At 55.8% G+C, this 11145-nt stretch overlaps 1 protein-coding gene across 1 annotated transcript in view; it reads left to right on the plus strand.

Moving 5' to 3' along the window:
• CNNM1 (cyclin and CBS domain divalent metal cation transport mediator 1) overlaps window positions 1-10573 on the plus strand; it is a 30317-nt gene extending 19744 nt beyond the window's left edge. Inside the window, exons 3-14 of the mRNA XM_041461148.1 lie at window positions 1953-2096; window positions 2644-2784; window positions 3055-3224; window positions 3412-3511; window positions 3685-3732; window positions 6593-6655; window positions 7628-7785; window positions 8000-8177; window positions 8508-8621; window positions 8713-8829; window positions 9177-9304; window positions 9653-10573. Coding sequence (XP_041317082.1) covers window positions 1953-2096; window positions 2644-2784; window positions 3055-3224; window positions 3412-3511; window positions 3685-3732; window positions 6593-6655; window positions 7628-7785; window positions 8000-8177; window positions 8508-8621; window positions 8713-8829; window positions 9177-9256 — 1313 coding nt within the window. The 3' untranslated portion in view covers window positions 9257-9304; window positions 9653-10573. The remainder of the gene's footprint in view (window positions 1-1952; window positions 2097-2643; window positions 2785-3054; window positions 3225-3411; window positions 3512-3684; window positions 3733-6592; window positions 6656-7627; window positions 7786-7999; window positions 8178-8507; window positions 8622-8712; window positions 8830-9176; window positions 9305-9652) is intronic.
• Window positions 10574-11145: the final 572 nt, after the last annotated feature.

An 11145-nucleotide genomic window follows, 5' to 3' on the forward strand; every position in this document is an offset into this window, starting at 1 on the left:
TGTATGAAAGGAGTGAAATAGCCCAGTCTAAAGAACATGCTGAATTTTCAGTGCCCCAGGGCTATTGATTTTGGGTTTTTTAAAGTAAATCTCAGTGCTACTTGCTGCAATGTTATGTTCTCATTTCTAAATCTGTAGGCGTGGGAGGCAGCGAGCTGCTCTCTGAAATCTTGCAATAAAAGCTTGGTATGAGGAGGAGGGAATTTATACTGTGGAAAATGCCCAAGATTTGCTGTGAGAAATGTATAGTGCTGATCTTCAGCTGAGAAATGTCATCTGCTCGTCTCAGATCCAGGGCAGGGTTATTTGAAGGTCACATGATCCCCAGCAAGCCGTGTTTGTGGGACTGCCAGGCTGCTCTCTCTGGGTGTGCTTGTCCTGCTCTCTGCAGCGGCGAGCAGGGAAGCACTGCAGGCAAGGGAGGAGCTGTGCACCAGGCAGGAGCCCACCCTGTCACATCTTTATGCGTGAATGCTGCTCACATCCCTTGTCGTGAACAGCAGGAGAGCTTGTTGGGATGGGTTATGGGAGAAGTGGATGCAGAGGCAGCTGCATAGCAGAGAGGACCTTTCCCCATTTTGGGTGACCATTGCTGCCCAAGGAGCTCAGCTCCAAGCCCAAGGGGAAATAAGGTGTTAGCAGCTTCCCAGAGGTCACTGCAGGACTTCAGGTTTGTGCAGGCATTGCAACAGGAGACCTCAGGGATGCAGAGCAAACAGGGGGAGCAGAAGTTTTTGGCTGTGGTGCCATGAGGGTGCTTTTAAGTAAAACTAGAGGTTCAGAATCTGTGTGCACTGGTGGGCAGTGTGGGAGCCACACAGGCAGTAAGAAACCCAGTGCTGTTCATTGGCAGGTCCAAGAACATGTTGGAGCTAGAAACCCAGAAGTTGTTTGTGGCTTGGAAGTTGGGTTCTGGTCAAGATGCTGAGCAGGACCATAAATCAGAGCAGCCAGTAAAGGAAGGGAGAGGTTGAAAAAGTCAAAACAGCTTACAGAGAGCTGGACATGCAAAAACAAATAGAAATGTTTCAAGTATGCCAAAACCAAGAAACTTGAGAATGTGTCAGCAGAGCTGCCAGCTTACAAGGGATGAGTGAGGAAGCTGAAACTGTGATCCAGGAGCACTGGAACTTCCAAGCAGGAGTCAACATCATTGCAGCTGAAGGTCCTGGACTCACTCTGTTTGTTTAAGGTAGCATAGAGAAGATGCTGTTAATGGCAGGGCTTGGAGAAGAATTTCAGGTGCAAGCTGATGGGTTGAAAAGTGTTCAGTGTCTGCATTCAGATGGTTCACCCAAGAGTTCTGCAGGAGCTGGGCTGAAAGCTGCAAACAAACATTCACGTTTCTGCATAAAAACCAGCTGCTGTTTCAAGGAGATGGAGGCTTTGCCCATATTTTATGAAAAACCTCAGTATTGGTCTACACAGTGATGGACAGAAAGATGAGAGGGAGCTGTTCCTGGCGATTTAATAGGAAAGATAATTAGCAACAGAATAAGAAACACCAGGAGGATATGGGAAATCAGTAGAGCCAAGGACACATTCACATTTCTGTGTTGGAGAACATTGTCTCATTTCTCTGTTAAGAGTTGTTTCACGTCAATGAAGCTGAGGGTTAGATGGTGGGGAGGGGAGATGGTGTAATGTACTCTTCATTCCTGCACAGGAGGCTTTCAGAGAGCTGAACAGAGTGACTCACAGGCTGGGTAAAGAGAGAAGGTAGCCCCAAAAAGAGCCTACATGTACAAATCAGTCTGGACAACTGCTGTCCTGTTAGGCTGGGCTGTGTGTCCAGCCCTTCTCCTTGGGTTAGCACACTTGGGTGGGTTAGGGTGACAGCGTCTGCTGTGATCTGTGCCTCCCACCAAACCCTGCCCACCTGCCTGCCCACCACGCTGGGGAACCCTCTCACCAGGCCAGGTGTCTCACTGCCACTCTGCTTTTCCCTGCAGGAAAGTCCCACCTGGCCATCGTGCAGCGGGTGAACAATGAAGGGGAAGGAGACCCGTTCTACGAGGTGATGGGCATCGTCACCCTGGAAGATGTCATTGAGGAGATCATCAAGTCCGAGATCCTGGATGAGACGGATCTGTACAGTTAGTGTCCCGAGCAGCTACTGCGGTTGCAGGAGCCAGGGTGGGAGCCTGCACAGACAGACAGACGTGGGTAGGAAACAGGCCAGAGCAAATTGTGGTCCTTCCCCAGAGTGATTTGCTGTTGTGATGGGAAAGACAAGAATGATGGAGAGATGCTGGTAAAGTGTCTCTATCTTGGATGCTCAAGATAGAGAAGTACCAGCATCAGCAGTGGGTGGATGGGCAGGACCTGACCTAGGAACATCTATGTTGGGCATGAAATGGGTTGTTCCCAAGCTCATTTGCAGCTCTGGGTGATGCATCCAGCCAGGAGAACCCAGGGCTTGTTCCTGAGGAATAAGTGTGGTTTACAGTCCTGCTCCCTGGCCGGGAGCTGCTCCCAAGGCCGCATGCACAGCAGGTTTTATGCACCCCGCTGCTCCATCTGCTGCTCCACGGCAGCCCTGCCACAGGGTGCAGCCAGACATGCCTGTCCATACGTGTGCATGTGACAGGGGGTCCTGCAGCTGCAGCAGCCTTGTGAGTGACCGCTCTGCTCTGCCTGCAGCTGACAATCGGAAGAAGGAGCGGGTTCCCCACCGGGGACGCAAGCCCCAGGATTTCTCCATCTTCAGGCTCTCAGAGAGCGAGATGAAGGTGAAGATCTCCCCGCAGCTCCTCTTGGCTACCCATCGGTTCATGGCAACAGGTACACTTCCCCTTGTGCAGGTCCTGCAGCACCAGCCCCACAGGGCATCCCTAAGCCATTCCTGGGTCAGGCTCCCCTCCACTGAGCAATTTCCACCCGCTGGACCTACAGCCTGGACATTTCACTGCCCTAGCAGAGCGGGTCTGTGTTGGGCTCCCCTCTTGGCAGTGGGTGCTTAGACTGCAGGAGCAGGGCCGTGCAGCTCAGAGTATGAGGGGTTCCCAGCAGTCTCCTGCTGAGCACAGCATGTGTGTGTTGCCTCCCCTCTAGAAGTGGAGCCTTTCAAGTCCCCCTACCTCTCTGAGAAGATCCTGCTGCGGCTCTTGAAGCACCCCAATGTCATCCAGGAGCTCAAGTACGACCGAAAGAACAAGAAGGCAGCGGAGCATTACCTCTACCAGCGCAACCGCCCTGTCGACTACTTTGTCCTCATCCTGCAGGTGCCTGGGGCAACAGCAAGCAGAGGGTGGCAGGCGTGGCCCTGTGTTCTCCTTGCCACCTTGTTCTAGGCTGCTTCTGTCGGCAAAGATGCCCCTCCTCTTGTATGGGATGGCAGGGGTCCCTGCAGCCCTGGGTGGGTCAGGAGCAGGGGGTGCTTGTCTGAGAGGGTTTTCCTCCTCCCTCCAGGGGAAAGTGCAGGTGGAGGTCGGCAAGGAAGGACTGCGGTTTGAGAATGGGGCGTTCACCTACTATGGTGTCCCTGCCATCATGGCTGTTGTCTCATCAGGTGAGGCCTCTGTGGGCTCCCTCTGGCCCTGCCTTTGCTTCAGCAGCATCCATGGAGGCTAAACCAGCTGGTGCCAGGAGAAGGGGCTGGCCATGGGGTGGGGTGACCCTGCTTTGGGCCATGGGGCAGGAGCCCTTCCTCTGCCATTTCCACACCTCCAACTGTTGTTTCAGAAAACGATGTGCGAAAAATGGGAAGCCTGGCAGGATCCTCCTTCCTACGTAAGTATTTTGGGACAGGCTGAGGCCCTAAAACCTCTCTGCTGCACTGGCTGGCTGGAGGAGTGATGGCTTTTCTCCCCAAGAGAAACAGCTCAGACTGTGCTGAGGTAGACAGAGACACAACGTACTGAGGGGCTGATGCAGCAAAGACCCCACAGAGTGACTTGGAGGTCCCTTTGAGGTCCCTTTGATGTCCTTTTGAAGTTTCTACCATAAGCTGACTCTCTGTTGGTGGGTTCCAGCATGGCTGAAAAGGGGCAGTGCCCAAGGTGGGTGTTGTGCTCATTCTAGGTCTCAGTATAACACCTCTAGACCCATTTGCCTTCCTGAGGCTCAGGGCACAACCTGAACACGGGCCCCACGTTGGGCTGCTTGGGAATTGCAGAGATGGGTTGATTTACCTGTGAGCTATTTGCACGTGGTGGTGGGAAATTAGCTGAGTGCCAATAAATTCCCTGCCTGCAGAGCTGATGGGTTAAGAAGCAGATCCCCTGCTTGCAAGAGTTGAGAGGGAGCTATGACTAGGGGAGATTGAGAGGTACACCCTTCTTTGCTATAACCCCTACAAGTGTTTGGTCGTGTGAGGTTGAGGTGCTGCTCAATCCCAGTCCGTCACATCCCTCATCCAAACCCCAGATGTTGCAGTCATATCTGCAGTGCTGATGGTAAGCTGAGGTGCTCTACCTGCCTAATCAAAACAGGGACCTACTAAATTCAGTCTTTATGGAGCTGTAAAGAAGAATGTCATCAAGGGGGAGCCTCTTGGGACAGGTGGCTCACTCTGGTGGGTCCCAGTCTTTCATCAGCTCTAGAGTTCACCTATTTCCTGCTGCCTGCTCTGCCGCCGTGTAAAAGGCAGGCTGGTGGACTGATGGGTTAACCCCTCAGTGCACATTCCTGCTTTGCCCTGTGTCCACAGTGCAGTCGGTGGAGAGAGGAAATCAGTGAAGTGGCCAATTTCTGCCAGGGTGTTGCTGGATGGCCCAGTGTCCTGTGTCCTAGGTGAGAGTCCTCACAGGCCCATGGGGCTCAGGCAGAGTGCTGCCCGCCAGGCAGGGCAGGAGCTGCAGCGGGGGCTGTGTCAGAGCAGCCATGCATGTCTGCAGTGCCGCCTGCTGGGACACTGCTGCTCAGGGCTCCTTGCTCCCCGAGCTCACCCGTGACACTGCCATGAGGTGCTCTCTGCCAGGCAGCCGTTCCTGCCTGCGGTGGGACAGACCTGTGTCACACCCCTGGCCAGCAAGGAAGCAGGCTGGGAGGCAGAAGTGACAGGGTATCTCCCTTGTGGTGGAGGCTGGCATCCTCTTTCCTCCTTGAAGGAAAGCCCAGAAGAAAGGACTGTGAATAGAGTATCACAGCTGGGAATTTAGACATCAGCCTAGAGCATTTACCAGGTTGTTATTAATTAACTGTTGTTATGCAACTGTTTTATCTCCAGCTGATCTTTGGCACTGGTGCTGTGTGGGAGGGTCAGGCAGTGGGAGCACGGACTCAGTGCTAGTGGTTATCAACTCATCCTTTGCTCCCATCAGGACAAGGTCATTCTGAGCAGTGCTTCATGCTGGTGTCTTTTTTATTTGCAGAACGTTTTGATTCAGGGGAGGACACAGAACAGGAATTCCTGGGAGAGCAGCAGGGAGATTAGAAAAGGGGACTGCAGGGCAAATTTCCTGGGGGTTTTACATTTGAAGCAATTTATAAACATGAGTCACATCCGCAGCAGATAGTTCCTAGAGTGTTGCAGCTGTGCTGTGGACACAGTGGCTGGAGGTAGGGCAGGAGGGCTGGCAGCTGGGGGAATCATGGCAATGGCTGGAATAGAGGCTGGCAGCTAGCAGGCTCACATCTCCCACTGCTTTCAAGGTGGGCAGTGGCAGTGGTGAAAGCAGAGACTGGCAAGTGTTAAGGAGTGCATCACTCACCCTGTGTGTCGGTCTCTCTGTGCTCCCCATTCCCTGTGGCATGGCCCAGGGACACTGTTGAGGGCAGAAATCATTGGGAGGGGGAATGACCTGCCCTAGAAATTGTCATTGCTGCTGTAACCCATGGCAATAAAACATGGAAAGTGAGTGTCTATGGTTTACCTTCTCTGTGGCAATGGGTCAGGCAGACCCAAATGCAGAGTCATGGCTTCTTGCAGTTCCTGCAAGGATCAGCCCCCAGTGGGTAGCTCTTGGCATCAGCTGAAGGCTTTTGAGACCCAGGACCTTGCAAGGAACTGCAGGCAGCCTGACATGAATCCTTTGCTTTGCATCACTGTGAAGAGCTTCTAACAGCCCTGCCTGCAGCTGTGGGGCTGGGGCAGCGACTCTTGCAGATCATATTCCTTCTCTGCCATGTGCCTGCACATACAGAAGCATCCCAGATACCAAGTGCAGTGATTTAGCTTCCACCCATTTACCAGGTGGCATAAGCTGACCACAATGTCCCCTGTCCTGGCGATGGCTGGTAAAGGGCTAGAGACAATTGCCAGCACTTAACTCATGGGGGAAGGATGCTTTCTACCCATGCCAGGGCTCCAGGAAGTTGTGTGGCTCTGCAGACAGGCCTGACAGGAGCAGATCCCCCCTGCTAGCCTCACCTCCCCTTACCTTGTCACAGAGCAACCTGCTGACAAACAACTTCCAAGTGTGTGTTCCGGCCGGTGGCCTGTCCCCAGGACTGGCGAGCATCTCTCCAGAGCAGAAGCAGGAGGCTGTAAAAGGGGTGGGAAGGGATGCCTCAGACAGCAATGGGAGCTCAGCCCAGGACTGCTGGCACATGATTCTTATTCTTCCTCTTGGTCTGTATCCCACCCTCACCTCCATCCCTCACCTTTCCCCTGGGTCCCCTCCTTCCTTCTCCCTCCCTCTCTCTGCAGTGCCTGTCTCAGTGTCCCGTACTTTCGCCTTCAGCAGAGGGGACTCCCTGGCTGGCTCTCCAGGTAACAGTGCATGGCTTTGGCCAGGGGCCTCTGCATGTGACAGGCTCTTTCCAGCACTGTCCACAGTGCCCCAACCCCCTCACCCGGCATGCTGGGCAGTACCCACGGCACCCCTGGGCAACCCCTACTGATTGGAGCATTGGTGGCAGACTGGGGCCAGCAATCCTGCCGCAGCCTCCCCAGTATGATGCAAATCCCTGGAAGAATGGGATGGGGACAAGGGGAAGCCGTGGGCTTGGGCCTTCTTTGGTGTGCACTTCCTGTAATTTCTTGCACTTAGCTCTTGGGGTTTTGGCTTGCTGCTTTTGGTGACAGTGACCTGCAGCCCTGCATGCCTGCTGCCCTGCCCCCCTTGCTTTCTGCTGATCCGGGTAATAAAAAGGCATTCTAGCAGCAGAGCAAAGTCAGCACGACGTCATCTATGCAAGGAATAAGCTGCCTTTGTTCCCTAAAAAACCACTGACTAGACAAAATCCATCATGCTGTGTGTCAGAGGCCACGCTGTGTGTCAGAGGCCATCAGTCAATGTGAGTGACAGACCAGCTTGCCATGGCAGCCTCTCCTCCTGATCTGTCATTGTTGGGGGGAACAGGAGCACGCCCTTGAGACAGGTTAAGCAAATACTCACAGCCTGCCGGCTGCAACCAGGAGAAGTTGTGCCAAATGTGGTGCAGAAGGCCGGCATTAACAGGAGAGCTGTCAGTGACAGGCAGGCAGCCCTAACCTCTGCTGCTGGCACCGGGTCAGAGTCCTGCCCAGTCCCCTCGCTTTGTGTGGGGCTGGCATGGCACAGTCTCCACAGCAGCCTGCAGTGAGGAGGACAGGCTGCAGGACCCCTGCCAGCCCCGTGTCCTGGGGAACAGCCGCTGGAGGTGACTGGTCCACCTTGGCTCTACACTGGCACTGGGAGCCCAAGCAACACCACGAGCGAGAGTGAGTGTTTGCCTCTCTCTCTGCTGTCCCCTCCCGCAGTGAACAGGTCACCGTCGCGCTGCAGTGGCCTCAACCGCTCCGAGTCCCCCAACCGGGAGGACTATGGAGGCAGCAGCACGCAGCTCCACAGCAGCAGCAACAACATCTACACGCCCGACTACTCCGTGCACATCCTCTGCGACGTGCAGTTCGTCAAGGTATGGGCAGGGCTGGCAGGGACTGTCCCACCCTGGCCACCCCTGTCCAGGTGCCCTCTTGCCCCACTGTGCCCCAGGAGCCGCTTGGTGCCCAGTGGGTGCTGAGGAGTCTTGCACCTACTCCTGCTGGCTGGAGGTTTGGAGCCACCAAGTCTCCGAGAGGTCGCGGTGGGGCTCGGTGCCCGCTGAGCTGGGTGCACGTCTGTGTGCCCAGGTGACCCGGCAGCAGTACCACAACGCGCTGGTGGCCAGCCGCATGGACAGCTCGCCTCAGTCCCCTGACATGGAGGCCTTCGACAGGGATTCCACCAAGGCCTCGACTGCGCGGGGAACCCCACAGACACCCAAGGAGGACCCTGCCACCCTCCTGAATGAGAGGAACAGCATCATGTGTGAGTCACCCAACAGCATTCCTTCCCTGCCACAGGCCAACATTTCATGTCCCCTAGGGGGGTGTGTGCTGGAGCCCTTTGGCATGATGCACACACCACCTCTGGGACGCAGTTGCACATGGAGTGGGGCTCCTGTACAGTGCAGGCGTTTACACACACGCACCCGTGGATGCCTGCACATCCACACAGCTGCCAGTGTGCAGCATGTAATTCTTCATTGCCTTGTACTCGTGTCCCCCGGGTCCCTGGCAGTTGGACCTGCTGCCGTGGCTGGCATTCTGCCACGTCCTGCCCCAGGGCACAGCACCTCCCTGCCCTGTGTCCCTGCAGGCAGCCGCTCTGAGGGGCTGCGCAGTCCCAGCGAGTCAGTGTTCCTGCGCATGGAGGGCATCCCCTTCATCCAGGAGGAGCTGGCTGACAACGAGGAGAACAGCAAGCGGCAGAGTGAGTCTGGCTGAGGGGCACACACCCCTGACCCTGGGGCTGGCGAGGCCACGGTGCCCTGAGGTGCTGCAGCCATGCTGGGCTTTTGCAGACAGTGAGTGCTGCGGGACCGTCCTGGAAGCAGAGTCCCCAGGTCGAGAGGCCGGGACCAGCTCATCGCCGAGCAGCTCTGAGGAGGCACTGGGCAAGAGGCTGCTGAGATCCCTCAGTGAGTGCCTGACCCCGGGACGGCACACCAGGGGAGAGCTCTGCCTCAGCACCCTGCTGCCTGTGTCAGCTGTTCCCCAGCCCTGTCCTGGGGACAGCCTGCATGGGGCTGGCGTGGAACAGGGGACAACCTAGTTCCCTGTCAGTACCGCAGCAGAAGGCAAAACTGCACCTAGGGCTAGCTCAGGCAGAGCCGGCCAGTATGTCCTGGCCCAGCCCTATGCACCCCTGCCCTGAGCGCCCTTGGCTCCCAGCACCCCTGCCCTGAGCATCCTTGGCTCCCAGCACCCCTGCCCTGAGCACCCTTGGCTCCCAGCACCCCTGCCCTGAGCACCCTTGCTGCTGCAGGTGGGCGCAAGCAGCGGACATCATCAGAAGGTGAGAAGTCGCCAGAGGAAAGCTCCAATCTCGCCCCATTAATCACCTGAGCAGCAGTGTGGCCAGAGCACAGTGCTGGAGGCCCGTGCAGACTGGAGGTAGGAACCTTCCTCTGGGTGTGACATTCCTTTCCCAGCAAGTGGGAGGTCACTCAGTCTAAACAGTGTAAAATAAGTTTCAGGCAGCAAAATCAAATAGGGTGGTTTGGAGCCCATGCATGTGTTTGTGTTGGTGGGGGCTGGAGCAGGATCAAGGGATACGGAGCAGGATCTGCTCTCAACAGCAGACTGGATGGCAGAGATGAGTGAGACCTTGGCTCATGTTTTCACTGTGTGCACCAGCATACACCTGAGCTTGGCTAGGAAAGGTGCTGCAGGCTTGAGCAGCAGCAGGTCAGAGAGTGCAAGCTCTGGCCACCTGCACCAGCCTGTGCTTGTGTCTCCCAGGTCTGCAGCATGGGGGTCTCCTGCCGTGAGGCTCGTGTCCAACAGCAGGAGGTCTGCACTCGCTCGCTGCCTGTCCGCCCGCTCGTGCCGCCCCTCCCTGCAGGATCTGTGCAGAGCCCCATCCCCAGGAGAGAAAGGATGTACCCCCGGCAGGGCTGAACCACGCAGGCAGCCTGGACCAGCTAGCTGGAGTCCGAGGGCCCTTGCCCTTGCGAGCCGCTCCCTGGTAGCATCTGGTCTCAAGGAAGAGGTGGAAAAAGGAAAGGTGAAAAAGTGTCTGTCACGGCATCCCTGCAAGCAGTGCAGGGAGGGGCAGCCCAGCCCAGAACTGCCCTTTACCATCATTTACCATCCCCATCCCAGCGGGGCCTGGAGCCCCGTGGTGCCGGTGCTGCAAGACGTGGTCTCCAGCCCGAGGAGAACGTGCTCTTTGGTGGTGCCACGCGCAGCTCAGAGCCCAGCACACGTTTGTGCCGTGCCTGGTGACACGCCCGCTTGCAGCCTCGCTCACGCTGACCATGGACACGGCCCAGCGCTCCCGAAGCCCTGCCAGGCACAGGACAAGGAGCCCCGCTCACCCCCGAGTGCAGCCCCCTCGCTGGGGAGGGGGCTCTCCATGCTGCATCGGACCATCCTCCTCTCCACACGCCTGCCGCTGTGAGGGAGGCTCGCACCAAGACTTCGGGGTGGGACAGACCAGTCAGTAGTTTTTGTAGAGGCTCAACGCAACGGGGATATCAACATTAAAAGTGATTTTTCCCTGAGCGATGCCCTCTCTGTGTCCATGGGAGAGGGAAATACTCTAACCATGCCCGGCAGCAGGCCAGGCTGCCCTCATACCCAGCGCCAGAGCTGCCTGCAGTAACTGGACTCAGCCTCACTGCAGGGAGCAAGAGAACGGTCAGCAAGTGATGCCCAAATTCTTGCTGTGAAGCTGAGCTCTCTGTCACTCCTGCTGCCTGGAAAGCACTTGGCAAGCAGGAGATAAGCCCCAGCAGTGTAGACAAGGACTGGGGAAAACCAGGAGTTAATATCAGGCCATTGCAAACACAATAGTGGGATACACGTGCTGGAGTACAGCCTGACAGATAAGGACAGAAATCTCATAGTCCACCCATGCTGATAAAACTTCAGCTGGAATAACTGCAGCCCTGTCTGGGCACTGTCCTTCCAAGGAAACACACAGCAATTGAAAAAATGGACAGAGAAAAGCAAGGGCTGGAAAACAACCTGCCCCAAAGGCTGAATAGAGTCACTTAATCTTTAGTGGTGAAGGATGTGAAGGAGAGAGGAAGTTTTCAAATACATAAAAAGCTGCTGTACAGAGGAAAGGAATAATCTGTTCTCTGTTGCCATGGTAAATGGGATAATTGGTAATGAGCTTACACCACAGAAAAGGAGAAATTTAGGTCACTTGCTAGGAAAAACAAGGTTGGTAAGACTAGCAAAACACCAATATAGATCACATGGGGTGGGGCCAGCCTTCACACCAG

The sequence above is a fragment of the Pyrgilauda ruficollis genome, unplaced genomic scaffold (genome assembly GCF_017590135.1).
Source record: "Pyrgilauda ruficollis isolate IOZ18807 unplaced genomic scaffold, ASM1759013v1 scaffold15, whole genome shotgun sequence".
NCBI lineage: Eukaryota > Metazoa > Chordata > Aves > Passeriformes > Passeridae > Pyrgilauda > Pyrgilauda ruficollis.